Below are 15,128 nucleotides of genomic sequence, written 5' to 3' on the forward strand. Positions count from 1 at the left end.
CATAAGGGATAATAAAGTTAAAATTCTTTAAATAAAAGAAAGACAGGAAATTGAGCTAAGGTTATGCAAAAAAAGGAAAAATAAAATGTATCCAGGTAAACCTAGTTTTAAAAGTATATATTATAAGGTCTGTATATATGCTTGTGGACCACAAATCTGGTTATTTGCTGATAACGAAATCAAATGAGAAAACTCAATCGGTGACAAGAATCTAACACTCCAAAGGGTGAAATTTAACCACTTTTTTAGAACATGAATTCAGATTCTTGGCACTGGCATTAGATTAACCCAAAGCTTTTAATAAAGAGAATGGTCTGAGATGGTGACAGACATTCTCAATGTTATAGCCGTAGTGAACACTGCTGGGTGCCCCACTAAGAGTCAGCTTGTGTAGGCCAGTGTCAGAATGACAAAGATCCATTCTGTTAAAATCCTTCTATGAGGGGCCACAATGATATGTTCTAGGCTTTGAGTTCTCTTTTTTTTATTTTTTAAAGAGTGATACCTGAGCTAAAATATTTTTTTTTTTCCTTCTTCTTCCCTAAGCTCTCCATTATATAGTTGTATATTGTGGTTGTAGGTTTTCCTGGTTGTGCTATATGGGATGCCTCCTCAGCACAGCCTGATGACAGAGACCATGTCCGCGCCCAGGATCTGACCTGGTGAAACTCTGGGCTGCTGAAGTGGAGCGCATGAACTTAACCACTTGGCCACGGGGCCGGGCCCTGAGTTCTTTTTTCTAGGGAGGATAAGTGGACTACAGTATATTTATCTTGTTAGAAATATGTGTTCTTACCAGTAATTATTATTTTACAGGTTCAAGTTGTCAGCTTTGCTACAGAACATAATTGGGATTCTCTGGACTTTTATGATGGGGGAGACAACAATGCTCCAAGACTTGGAAGTTATTCAGGTAAATAAGAGAGCTGAGCTTAATTAAAATACAGTTAGAATTAGGAATACATTACTTGGTGCTTTTAATTTAATTTTTATAAACTACATGCAATGAACTAAATTACAAGGTGAGAAGTTTGAAAGGCTTTAAAGGTAATGAAATTCCTATTTAAAACCTTGCTATATATTCTTACTATATTTGTGTAGTTATTTATTGATGCTTTTATGTTAATGGCAATATTTTCAGTTGAGCTGTCATTTAGGAATAGTATGTGTGTCCTTTTCCCTTAGAAAAAAAAACAGAGAACCAGTCCTGATGGCCTAGTGGTTACAGTTCCGCATGCTCAGCTTCAGTGGCCTGGGTTTGGTTCCTGGGCACAGAACTGCACCATTCTGTCAGTAGCCATGTTGTGGGGCAGCTCACATAGAAGAACTAGAAGGACTTATAACTGGGTTATACAGCTATGTCCTGGGGCTTTGGGGACGGAAAAAAAAAAGAGAGAGAGAGGAAGATTGGCCACAGATGTTAGCTCAGGGTGAATCTTTCCCAGCAAAAAAAAGAAAAAAGCGAAAAAGGAAAGGCCTACCTCTGAAATCCCCTCCTGGGCTGGGATTAGAGTGACGCAAGTTAAAAAACAAAATAAAACAAAACTTACTAAAAGGGAAAGCTTGGCAAACTATAAAAAAAAATAAAAAAGGATGAGCAATAATAGTTAAAAATTACACAATGCTTGGTAATTACGATATATCAATACAATGTTATGCAGCCATTAAAATTACTATGGAGACTGTAAAACAAAATCATGAATGCTACCAGGTACTGTTAAGTGAGAATATAGGGAAGACACAATTATTTTCTATGAAATGAATAAAATTATATAAAATTAATATGTATACATATACCAAGACCAGAAGGCTTCACAATTTGTTAAGGTTTTTAAAGGTAATTTATAATCTTAACAGTTTCTTTCAGCATATAAAAGGTGAAATGAAGTTTTACTTTATTTTTAACTAAACTTTTACTTTAATTTTAATTTTACTTTTTAAAGCTAGAAATATGAACATAGCTAAATTATTAACTTATGCGTTTCAGATATACTGAAATGTTGGAATGGTTTTAAGTTATTAATAGATTTTTAAATGGAGTATGATAACCAATTTTTCGCATCACCATTGAGGAAATGAAAGAAGAAATATCTAAAGTAGGAGTGATTTGGTTTAGGCATAAAAAATATTGTAGATATAGATTTAGATAAAAGTCTTTCTTGTAAAAAACCTCATAAAATTTTAAGTATGCATTTGTTTATAATAGATTAAGTGTAATGGCTTCTTAATAATAAATACAACAATGAAGTTGATAAAAGTGATCAACAGCTATTGAGTGCTGAGTGCTAGCTCTGTGTGAAGCTTGTGCGTTTGCTCGTTTGATCTCACTGGCAGTCCTGGTAGGTGATTGAAGCTTGGAGAGATCAAGTTGCCTGAGGTTGTACAGCTGATGTTAGAATGAAACTGGGCCCCAGCTGGTGTGGCTCCACAGCCAGAACTCTTAATCACTAAGATCCTAAAGGCAGGTTGAGTGACCTTTGAGTTTCTGTTTACCTCTGTCTTCAGTTAGAACACTATGGACAGAGAGCAAGTTCAGAAAAGAAAAAAAATGGAGATGTGTGTTCTGTCATGAATTCATCCTGATTTCTTTTGTAGAAGAGTCAGTGGTTAAGGTCCACAGAGTTGTGTAAAGTAAGTGTAAAGTAACTAGTTACTTACAAAAAGATGTTTGCAACACTATCAACTATATGCTTGTTAAAATTTATCTTAAAATATAGAATTGAAACAGTTGTTTTTACGCTTGTCATTTGAAACTGCTTGAGTTGAGATCTTAAGAATCATGAACGATTACTCAGTGTCATATAGTTGAGAAGTAATTGGTTCAAGCAGATATTTCATATTTTCCTATGTGTTTGCTGAGAGACAAAGCTAACACTAGTTTATAATGGAGATTTTTCGAATGCTAACTACCAGCTTTGCTATCAAAGTATAAGAAACATCAAGGTACTTGACCTGATATAGAACATGTGTCTCTATATAGCTATATATAGATATATTTAAAATATAATAATAAAGGGCACAGGAAACTGAAAACATTTATTTTAGGTGACCTGTAAAATTTACTGCTTTGATTTTCACTGGATCTCTTTGCTCCTGCTGTTTTTAAGAAGCAATCTAAATTGATCTCAACGGTCTATCTCCTTGGAGATAGAACAGTAAAATGAAAGAGAAATATGGGAGAAATATTTTTATTAAAAATTCTTGAAAAACACTTGACTAATACATAATTTTTGTGATAATCTATTGTCTGAGTAAGTTAACTTAGTTTTCTCTCCTATTTATTATGTGGTCATTTACTTGCCTTTTCAATTATCATTTCAGGAACAACAATACCCCATCTTTTGAATAGTACGTCTAATAATCTATATCTAAATTTTCAATCAGACATCAGCGTTTCTGCTGCAGGATTTCACCTTGAATACACAGGTAAATATAATATCATGTGCTATTCAGGAAAGTTAAGAATAAGTTTATATTAATTTTTAAATATTACTTTCCTCAACATAAAAATTAAATGGACTTTGTCAAAAGAAAACATTCATTCTTATTTTCTTAAGATTTTGAAATGTTTCTTTAATTCAATTTCAAAATTATATGTTTAAAGTTTTAATGATTTTCATCAGAATTTATAAGTATTTTCTTTTCTTTTTTTATTGTAAGAACACTTAACATGAGATCTACCCTCTTAACAAACTTTTTCAGTGCACAATATAGTAGTGTTAACTACAGGCAGGATGTTGTACAGTAGATCTGTAGAACTTAGTCATCTTGCATAACTGAAACTTCATACTTGTTGAACAGCCACTCCCTGTTTCTCACTCGCCCAGCCTATGGAAACCAACATTCTATGCTCTATTTCTGTGAGTTTTATGTGAAGTATGTAAAATAGTCAGAGGTGTCATGTAGTATTTGTCCTTCTGTGTCTGGCTTATTTCACTTAGCATAATGTCTGCCAGGTTCGTCCGTGTTGTCTCATATGGTAGGATTTCTTTATCTTTTTTAAGACTGAATAATATTCCATTGTATATATGTATATATCATGTTTCCTTTATCCATTCATCCCTCAATGGACTTTTAGTTTTTTTCCATATCTTGGTTATTGTGAATAATGCTGCTGTGAACATGAGAGTGTGGATATCTCTTTGAGATTCTACTTTCAATTCTTTTTGAAAATATACTCAGAAATGGAATTGCTAAATCATATTTAATTTTTTTGAGGGAATTCCATACTGTTTTCCATAGTGTCTACAACAATTTCACATTTCCACCAATATTGTGTAAGGTTCCAATTTCTCCATATCTTCACCAATGCTATTTTTTTTAGAAACATACGAGCATTTTATAGTATCATAAGGAGTACAAATCATAACCAAAACTCCAGTTTTGAGTATTTATGCACCAAATATCATGGCATTAGCAATTTTAAAGCAATTCAGCAAGAATTATAAGGAGAAACAAACAAAAATGCATCATGAAACTTGCCCAAATTGACACTAGTAGAAGAGAAATTCTAAACAGACCAATTATCATAGGAGCAATATAAAGTATAGTTATTAAAAAGCACTCCACACACACAAAAATGCCAGGTCTAAATGGCTTCACACAAAAATATTTTCAAATCTTTAAAGACTAGGTAATCCCAGTGCTACTTAAATTACTCCATCTGCTTTGTGTAGAGTGTACCATAGGTTGCTGTACGTGTCTCAGTATAAAACTACGAACCAACCTTTTTTATGAATGTGACGCAAAAATTTTATTTTTTCCAGCTCATTGAAATTTAATTGACATATAACATTGTGTAAGTTTAAGGTATACAACATGTTGATTTGATACATGTATCTATTGCAAAATGATTACAATAGGGATCGTTAATATCTTCATTGACTCACATAATTACCATTTTTTGTGTGTATGAGAACATTTAAGATCTAGTCTCTTTGCAACTTTCAAGTGTATGATACAATGTTGTTAACTATAGTCACCATGCTGTACATTGGATCCCAGAATTTATTCATCTTATAACTGGAAGTTTATACCCTTTGACACATCATTCTATTTCTCTCACCCCTCAGCCCCTAGCAACCACCATTCTACTCATTGTTTCTAAGATATCATCTTTTTTAGATTCACCATATAAATGATATTATACAGTATTTGTTTTCTCTGTCTGAGTTATTTCACTTAGCATAATACCTTGAAGGTCCATCAATGTTGTTGCAAATGTCAGAATTTTTCTTCTTCATGGCTGAATAATATTCCATTTTCTATATTTCCCACGTCTTCTTTATTCATGCATCCATAGATGGACACAGGTTATTTCCATATCTTAACTACAATGAACATGGGAGTACAGATACCTCTTTGAGTTCCTGATTTCATTTCTTTTGTGTATATACCCAAAAGTGGGATGGGTGGATCATATGATGGTTCTATCTTTTATTTTTTGAATAACCTCCAGACTGTTAACCATAGTGGCTGTACCAGTTTACACTCCCACCAATGATGCACAAGTGTTCCCTTTTTGCCACATCTGCACCAACACTGGTTATCTCTTATCTTTGTGATGATAGCCATACTAACAGGTGTGAGGTGACATTGCATTGTGTGTTTCCCTTATGATTAGTGATGTGAACATCTCTTTATGTACCTGTTGGCCATCTATATGTCTTGTTTGAAAACTTGTCTATTCAGAATTGTGCCCGTTTTTTAATCAGATTTTTTTGTGTGTTTGTTTTTGCTATTGAGTTATCTGAGTTCTGTATATATTTTGATTATTAATCCCTTATCAGATAGATAGTTTGCAAATATTTTCTCCCATTCTATAGGTTGCCTTTTCATTTTGTTGATTTTTTCTTTTGCTGTTCAGAAGATTTTTTACTTGATTTCATCCCACTTATTTTGCTTTTGCTGCTTGTGCTTTTGGTGTCATATCCAAAAAATCAATGCCAAGACCAATGTCAAGAAGCTTTTTCCCTGTGTTTTCTTCTATTATTTTTGCACTATCAGGTCTTATGTTTGTCTTTAATCTATTTAGAATTAATTTTTGTGAGTGGTGTAAGATAGGGGTCCAATTTCATTATTCTGCATGTGATTACCCAGTTTTCCCAGCACCATTTATCGAAGTGAGCATCCTTTCCCCCTTGAGTATTCTTTGTTTCCTTGACAACTACTAGCTGACTGTATATGTGAGGGTTTATTTGTGGTCTTTCAATTCTGTTATACTGCTCTGTGTGTCCATTTTTATGCCAGTATCATACTGTTTTGATTACTATATCTTTGTAATATAGTTTGAAATCAGAAAGAATTATGCCTCCAGCTTTGTTCTTTTTCAAGATTACTTTGGGGTCTTTTGTTTTCCATATGAATTTTAGAATTGTTTTTTCCATTTCTGTGAAAAATGCCATTGGAATTTTGGTAGGAATTGCATTGAATCTATAGATGGCTTTAGGCAGTATGGGCATTTTAATAATATTAATTCTTCCAATATAAGAATATAGAATAGCTTTCCATTTATTTCTGTCTTCTAGAGTTTCTTTCATGAAAGTCATAATTTTCAGTGTATAGATCTTTTACTTCCTTGGTTGAATTTGTTCCTAAGTATTGCTTTTTTTTTTTTAATGCTATTGTAAATGGGATTGTTTTCTTTCTTTCTTTTTTTAGATATCTTGTTGTTAGTTTATAGTAATGCAACTGCTTTCTGTATGCTGATTTTGTAACCTGCAGCTCTACTAAATTCATTTATTAGTTCTAACATCTATTGGAGTAATGCCTGTATCATAAAATGAGATAGGAGTGTTCCTTCCTCTTCCATTTGTTGGAAGAGTTTGAAAAGGATTGGCATTAATTCTTCTTTAAGCATTTGTTAGAATTCACCCATGAAGCCATCTGGGCCTGGCCTTTCCTTTCCTGGGATTCTTTTGATTACTAATTCAATGTATTTACTTGTTATTGGTCTGTTCAGGTTTTCTATTTCTTCATGATTCAGTCTTGGTAGGTTGTTTGTTTCTAGGAATTTATCCATTTCTTCTAGGTTGTCTAATTTATTGGTGTATAATTGTTCGTAGTAGTCTCTTATGATCCTTTGTATTTCTATGGTATCAGTGTAATGCCTCCTCTTTTGCTTCTGATTTTATTTATTTGAGTCTTCTCTCTCTTTTTTAATCTATCTAAAGTTTTGTCCATTTTATCTTTTCAAAAAGCAGCTTTTAGTTTCTTTCATTTTTTTCTATTTTTTTTTATTCTCTATTTCATTCATATCTGCTCTGATCTTTGTTATTTCCTTCATTCTGCTAACTTTTGGCTTAGTGTATTCTTTTTCTAGTTCTTTGAGTTGTAAAGTTAGCTTGTTTATTTGAGATCTCTCTTTTTTCTTAATGTAGGCATTTGTTGTTATAACTTCCCTCTCAGAATGACTTTTGCTGCTTCCCATTAGTTTTGGTATGTTATGCTTCCATTTTTGTTTGTTTCAAGATATTTTTTGATTTCCCTTTTGATTTCTTCTTTGACTCATTGGTTGTTCAGACATGTACCATTTAATTTCCACATATTTGTGAATTTTCCAATTTTCCTCCTGTTATTGATTTCTAGTTTCATGCCATTGTGGTCAGAAAAGATGTTTGATACAATTTCAATTTTCTTAACTATGCTAAGACTTCTTTTGCAGTCTTATCATATGACCTCTCCTGGAGAATTCTGTTTTTCCTTGAGAAGACCATGTATTCTGCTGCTTTAGAAGGAGTGTTCTCTATATGTCTGTTAGGTTTATTAGGTCTAAAGTTCAGTTCAATTCCAATGTTTCCTTAGTGATTTTCCGTCTGGATAATCTATCTGTTGTTGAAAGTGGGGCATTGAAGTCCCCTACTATTATTGTATTGTTGTCTATTCTTTCCTTCAGATATGTTAATGTTTGCTTAATATATTTGGGTGCTCTGATGTTGGGTGCATATATACTTATGATTATGTCCTCTTGATTAATTGACCTGTTTATCATTTATGTAATGGCCTTCTTTATCTCTTGTTACAGTTTTTGAGTTAAGGTCTATTTTGTTGGTTATAAGCATAGCTACCTCTGCTCTCTTTTGGTTTCCACTTGCATGGGATATCTTTTATCATCCCTTCATGTGAGCCTATGTATGTTTTTGAAGCTGCAGTGAGTCTCTTGTAGGCAGCATGTAGTTGGGTTTTGGTTTTTATCCATTCAGTCATTCGGTGCCTTTTGATTGGGGAATTTAATCCATTTACATTTAGAGTAATTAGTGATAGGTAAAGACTTATTAATGCCATGTTGTCAATTATTTTCTGGTGGTTTTGTAATTCTCATGTTCCTTTCTTCCTCTCTTATTGTCTTCCTTTGTGAATAGATGATTTTCCCTGGTGGTATGTTTTGATTCCCTTCTCTTTTTCTTTTGTGTACCTACTGTGAGTTTTTGGGTTGTGGTTACTATGAGATTTACATAAAACATCTTATAGATATACCTGTCTATTTTACACTAACAACTTAACTTTAATCACATAAAAAAGCTGATGTCACAGTTTATGTCACAATTTCCCTCTTTTATATTTTGTGTTTATTAACAAATTATTGTAGCTATAGTTATATTTAAAACTTTTGTTCATAACTTTTATGGTAGAGATAAATAGTTACCACACCACCAAATTGCACTATTAGCATATTATGAATTTGAATATTTACTTACCTTTACCAGTGTGTTGTATGTTTTTGTGTTTTCATGTTACTAGTTAGCATTCTTTCATTTCAGCTTGAAAGACTCCTTTCAGCGTTTTTTGATAAAGCAGGTCTAGAGGTGATGAACTCCTTCAGCTTTTGTTTGAGATGTCTAGGAGTGTCTTTATCTTTCCTTCCTCTGAAATTCTCTGAAGGATTACTTTGCTATCTCAAGTATTCTTGCTTCTTGTTTGGCAGTTTTATTCTTTCAGAGCTTTGAAAATAATCTCTCTCTCTGTCCTATTCTGTAAGGTTTGTCTCGAGAAAGTTGCTGATAGCCTTATTCAGGTTCCCTTGTAAGTTACAAACTCCCTTTCTGTTGCTGCTTTTAAAATTATCTATTTTCTTTTATTTTGACAGTTTTATTATAATTCATGTTGGAGAATATCTTTTTAAGTTGAGTTTGTTTGGAGATCTACGACTTGCATGCACTCGGATGTCCAAATCTCTCCCCAGATTTGGGAAGTTCTCAGCCATTATTTCTTAAATAAGCTTTATATACCCCCTTCTCTCTCCCTTATCCTTCTGGGACTCCAATAATTCCGATTTTTTCTTTTGATTATATCCCATAGATCATGTAGGCTTTCTTCATTCCTTTTATTCTTTTTCTTATTTTTGCCTCTGATAATTTCAAAGGTCCTGTCTTCTAATTCACAGATTATTTCTTCTGCTTGATTCATTTGATTATTGAGCTTTCTATTGCATTTTTTATGTTATGCACTGTATTCTTCAGCTCAAGAATTTCTGTTTGATTCTTTTTTATGATTTCTATCTCTTTGTTAAACTCTCATTTTGATCATATATTGTTTTCCTTATTTTGTTGAATTATTTTTCTGTGTTGTCTTGTGGCTCCTTGGGCTTCTTTAAAACAGCTATTTTGAATTCTTTACTGGGGAAATTGCAAATTTCCATGTCTTTGAAGTTAGCTACTGGAAAATTGTGCTCTTTTGGTGGTGTCATGTTTCCTGGATTTTTCGTGTTCCATGAAATGTTTGGTTGCTATCTATGCATTTAAAATATTACTCATCTTCTCCAGTCTTTACTGATTGACTTCAGAAGAGAAATACCTTCCTTCAGCCCTGCCAGGAATTCTGAGGTTTTCTCTGACCTATCGATATGCATTCTCTACACTTCTTGCTCCCTTTTGTGACAGAATTCTTAAGCTTGTATACCTTCTCTCGATCCTACAGAGCTGTGCTGTGTGTTGATAACCCCCCCCCTTTGCTTTCCCAAGGTCAGTGCTAAGTGCTCCAGTTTGTAGTCTCTTCCAGGTCCACAGATTTGGGCCACCTTTCTGTGCATGCTCACTAGCTGTTTGCAAAAGCTCACTCTTGCTGTCTTCAAGAGCACATGCAGGGAGTCAGCCATGGCATGGTGGGGTGTGTGGCTGAGGTGCCAGAGCACTGTGGGTGCCTGTGGTCCATCCGGGGGTATCCAGAGGTGAGGCGTCTTCATTCGCTCATGGACAGACTTCCTGATGAATTCCCTGACTCACATAGTAGGATTCACATCCTCTTGATATGTTCCTTTCTGAACCTGGCTTCTCTTTTCCTAGCTACTTGTCTCCACTTAGTTGTACATGTCATGACTCAGTACTTTAGATGAAGTGAGAGAAAAATGTGCCTATTTCCTCTTTGGCAGCATCTTTCATAGCTGGGGAAGTCAGGCACTCACTCACACACTCTCACTTTCCCTACAGGAGAGATTATGGGTCACTAAGGGATCTCTTGGCGTTGAGCTCTGCTCCCTTGAGGGAAAAGTAACACGCATAAATTCAAACTGTTCCTCTTATCCTGTGCAAATGTTAAATCTCAATTTTTTTGGCTCCACTGGTATGCTGGAACTTCTCTGATGGACTCCTAGACTTCCACAAAGGATCTTTCATCCATGGGTTATTGTGTAATTCAGTGTTCTCTAGAGGCTCCCAGAGCCTGGCTGAGAGGGGCAGGAGCTGGCTCCAGGGGTACTTCAAGGTCTGCAGCTAGGACCAAGGTCTGTCTGTCCATTACCTAACACACAGATAGGTGAGACTCCTCTTGGGTCTCTTAGCGTATGGTGCTGGTAATAGAAACAAGAGGGGCTGTTGCCAAACTCTCAGGGCTATGGAACTGTTTCTGAGTCAGCCACTTTGGTGTAGGCCTGTCTTCTCAAAATAGCTCTCATTCTTGGACTACACTGGAGTTTCAAAATCTCTGGTAGGATCCTGTATCTCCCACAAAGGCATTTTTGTCCATGGATGGTTGCTTAATTGTTTTTGCTAAGGGGAAGATGTGAATGAGGGACATCTTTTTTGGCCATCTTTCTGACATCACTCCTCTATCCTTGTTTTTGTGGGGGGTTTTTTTGACAATAACCATCCTAATAGGTGTGAGGTGATATCCCTTTGTTGTTCGGAGTTGTATTTCTCTGATGATTAGAGATGTTGAGCATCTTTTCATATCCCTCTTGGTCATTTAATGTCCTCTTTGGAGAAATGTCTATTCAAGTCCTTAGCCATTTTTTAATCAGGTTATTTATATATTTTTGTTATTGAGTTATAGGAGTTCCTTATATATTTTTGGTATTAACTCCATAATAGATATATGGTTTGCAAATATTTTTGCCATTCTTTAGGTTACTCTTTCACTCTGTTGATTGTTTCCTTTGCTCTGCAGAAGCTTTTTAGTTTAATGTTACCCAACTTGTCTACTTTTGCTTTTGTTGCCTGCGCTTTGGTGTCATATCCAAGAAATCATTGCCAAGACCAACGTCATGATACTTTTCCCCTATTTTTTTTTTTAGGAATTTTCAGGTCTTATGTTTAGTCTTTACCCAATTTTGAGTTAATTTTTGCATGTGATATAAGATAAGGGTATAATTTCATTCTCTGGTTTGTGGATATCTAGTTTTCCCAACATTATTTTGTGAAGAGATTATCTTTTCCCCATTGTATATTTTGGCACCCTCTCAAAGATAAGTTGACCATTTATATGTAGGTTTATTTCCAGACTCTATTCAGTTCCTTTCATCTATATGTCTATCTTTATGCAAGTACCATATTGTTTTAATTATTGTAGCTTTGTAATGTATTTTGATATCAGGAAGTGTGATGTCTCTAACTTTGTTCTTCTTTCCTAAGATTGATTTGGTTATTTTGGGTATTTTGAGCTTTCATATGAATTTTGGATTGTTTGTCTAATTTGGTAAAAAATATGATTGGGATTTAAATAGTGATTGCATTAAATCTTTAGATCACTTTAGGTATTATGAACATTTTAACAATATTAAGTCTTCTAATCCATGAACATGGATGGTCTTTCCATTTACGTGTCTTTTTAAATTTCTGTCATTAATGTTTTATAATTTTCAGTGTATAAGTCTTTCACCTCCTTGATTAAGTTTATTACTGTTTTATTCTTTTTGATGCTATTGTAAATGCATATGTTTTTTAAATTTCTTTTTCATGTACTTTTGTGTTATTGTATAGAATTACAACTGATTTCTGTATATTGATTTTTGTATCCAGCAACTTTACAGAGCTCATTTATTAGTTCTAACAGCATTTGTGTGGAGTTAGGGTTTTCTGCCTATGAAATAATGTCATCTTCAAACAGAGATACCTTTAATTCTTCCTTTCTGATTTGAATCCCTTTTATTTCTTTTTCTTGCCTAATTTCTCTAACTAGCATTCCAATACAGTAGTCCTCTCTTATCTGTAGTTTCTCTTTCCATGCTTGCAGTTACCCCCAGTGAACCACACTCTGAAAATATTAAATGAAAAATTTCAGAAATAAACAATTCATAAGTTTTAAATTGCATGCTGATCTGAGTAGCTTGATAAAATCTCATGCCCTCCTGCTCCATGTTACCCAGGACATGAATCCTCCTTTTTTCCAGCATATCCACACTGTTTGCACTGCCTGCCCATTAGTCACTTAATTGCTCTCTCAGTTATCAGATTAACTGTCATGGTATTGCCATGCTTGTGTTTAAGTAACCCTTATTTTACTTAACAGTAGCCCCAAAGTGCAAGAGCAGTAATGCTGGCAATTCAAATATGCCAAAGAAAAGCTGTAAAGTGCTTCTTTCAAGTGAAAAGTTCTCAACTTAATAAGGAAAGATAAAATTGTGTGCTGAGGTAGCTAAGATCTACGGTAACTTTTATTACTGTATATTGGTATAATTGTTCTATTTTATTATTAGTTGCTGTTAATCTCTTACTGTGCCTAATTTGTAAATTAAACTTTATGATAGAAATGTATAGGAAAAAACATAGTATATATAGGGTTTGGTACTATCCATAGTTTCAGGCATCTACTGGGAGTCTTAGAACTTATCCCTCTCAGATAAACTGGTACTGTTGTACTATATTGAATAGATTTGGTGAGAGTGGGCATTTTTGCCTTGCTCTTTATCTTAGATGAAAAACTTTCAGCTTTTTACTGTTGAATATAATGATAGCTGTGGGTTTTTCATATATGGCCTGTATTATTTTGAGGTACATTTCTTCTATATCTAATCTGTTGAGTTTTTATTATGAAAGGTGTTATATTTTGTCAAATGCTTTTTCTGCCTCTATTTAGATGATCATATGATTTTTATTCTTCATTCTGCTAGTGTGGAGTATCATGTTTGTTGATTTGTATATGTTGAACTATCCTTGCATTCCAGGGATAAATTTCACTTGTTGTGGGGTATAATCCTTTTAATGTTCTGTTTAATTTGATTTGCTAGTATTTTGCTGTGGATTTTTACACCTATATTCATCAGGCATATTGTACTATAGTATCTTTTTTTTCTTGTAGTATCTTTGGCTATGATATCAGGGTAATGCTGACTTCATAAAATGAATTTGGAACTATTCTCTCTTCTTCAGTATTTTGGAAGAGTTTGAGAAGGATCTATGTTAATTCTTTAAATGTTTGGTAGACTTCACCCATGAAGTCATCTGGTCTTGGGCTTTCCTTTGCTGGGTGATCTTTGGTTACTGAGTCAATCTCCTTACTCTTTATTGATCTATTCAGATTTCCTATTTCTTCATGATTCAGTCTTGGTAGGTTGTATGTTTCAAGGAATTTATCCATTTCCTCTAGGTTATCCAATTTGTTGTATAATTGTTCATTTTAGTCTTTTATAATTCTTTCTATTTTTATGGCATCAGTTGCAATGTCTCCTCTCTCATTACAAGTATTTCCCAATTGTGGAAAAAGTCCCGAGATTCTGTAGAAATTCCAAAACTGAAATTGGAGTAAGTGGCTTTTCTTGTTGACATAGGAAATATATATTCATCTATCAACTTCCTAGAAAACTTTAGACACAGAAAAGGCTTACGTTCCCTAGTTAAATACATATATGAGACAATGTGGGTTTTGCAACATAAAGTTTTCACAAATGTAATTGGGTGATTATTTGGGTAATTTTGAGTTTACTTGCCATCTCCCTGAAATGTAAGCTCCAGGAAGCTTACATTAATGGGATCTGCCATTAGTATAGGACTATGTCCATTTAGGATATCCCCTTTTGTCTCTCACACTAAGTCTAGTCCCTGAATCTTATTAGGCATTCAAAACACGTTTGTTGGCCGAATAAAAAATGAGTGACATAACACCTGGAAGTAGGAGATAACAGATATGTAATATTGACATATATCATTAACATCAGTATACCTACAGTGATGCTGGTGTTCACAAGGCATTTAGCACCTTGGTCTGTACACGTTTTGTAATTCTATTGGCTTCTGCTTCCTGAAGATATCCAACTAAGGATTATCTCAGTGTCACTTTGTTCGGGCCACTCAGTCCATCACTGTAACATTATTACCTACACTGGAAGTTCTGTTCAGAAAGAAACTACCTGTGGGAGAGAGTAGACACTGCAATGATAGGCATGTCCTAAATAAATTCTGGTTAATTGATTTTTGACATTTTTTTTGGTTTTATTTTGAAGTTCACTTTCTAGCTGTTGTTAACCTCAGATACAATAAATGTATCATTGTAATAGAAGACAAATCAGTAGAAGAAGCTTCATTTATTTATTTTATTCAACCAATAAATATTTTGAACGCCTACTGTGTGTCAGGCCATGTGCTCAACTTGGGAAATGCAAAGATAAATATGTCGCAATATCTTTCTTTGAGAAGATCACAGTCTAGTAGAAGAGACAGGGAGGTAAAGCAATAATACAGTGCTATGAATACAGGAATAGAGATATTTATGGTAGACTGCACAAAAGCGGTAAGTAATCAGCTCCATTTAGGAAGTTCAGGAAGTAGTTTAAACAGGACATGAACTTTGGCTGAGTCTTAACAAATAAACAGGAGTTTTATAGTTAGACAAGAAGGAGTGGATATTTTTAGCAGGAAAACTTCATGTTCAAACAAAGCTATGATATATGGCACGTTAGGAGAATTACAACTAGTTCAGTA

At 34.1% G+C, this 15,128-nt stretch overlaps 1 protein-coding gene across 1 annotated transcript in view; it reads left to right on the forward strand.

The window, feature by feature from the left end:
- Positions 1-15,128, forward strand: part of CSMD3 (CUB and Sushi multiple domains 3) — a 1,175,747-nt gene that overhangs the window by 1,026,872 nt on the left and 133,747 nt on the right. The window contains exons 37-38 of the mRNA XM_046642300.1: positions 817-913; positions 3,322-3,426. Of these exons, the coding sequence (XP_046498256.1) occupies positions 817-913; positions 3,322-3,426 (202 nt within the window). The remainder of the gene's footprint in view (positions 1-816; positions 914-3,321; positions 3,427-15,128) is intronic.

This window comes from Equus quagga, chromosome 16 (assembly GCF_021613505.1).
Source record: "Equus quagga isolate Etosha38 chromosome 16, UCLA_HA_Equagga_1.0, whole genome shotgun sequence".
Taxonomy (NCBI): domain Eukaryota; kingdom Metazoa; phylum Chordata; class Mammalia; order Perissodactyla; family Equidae; genus Equus; species Equus quagga.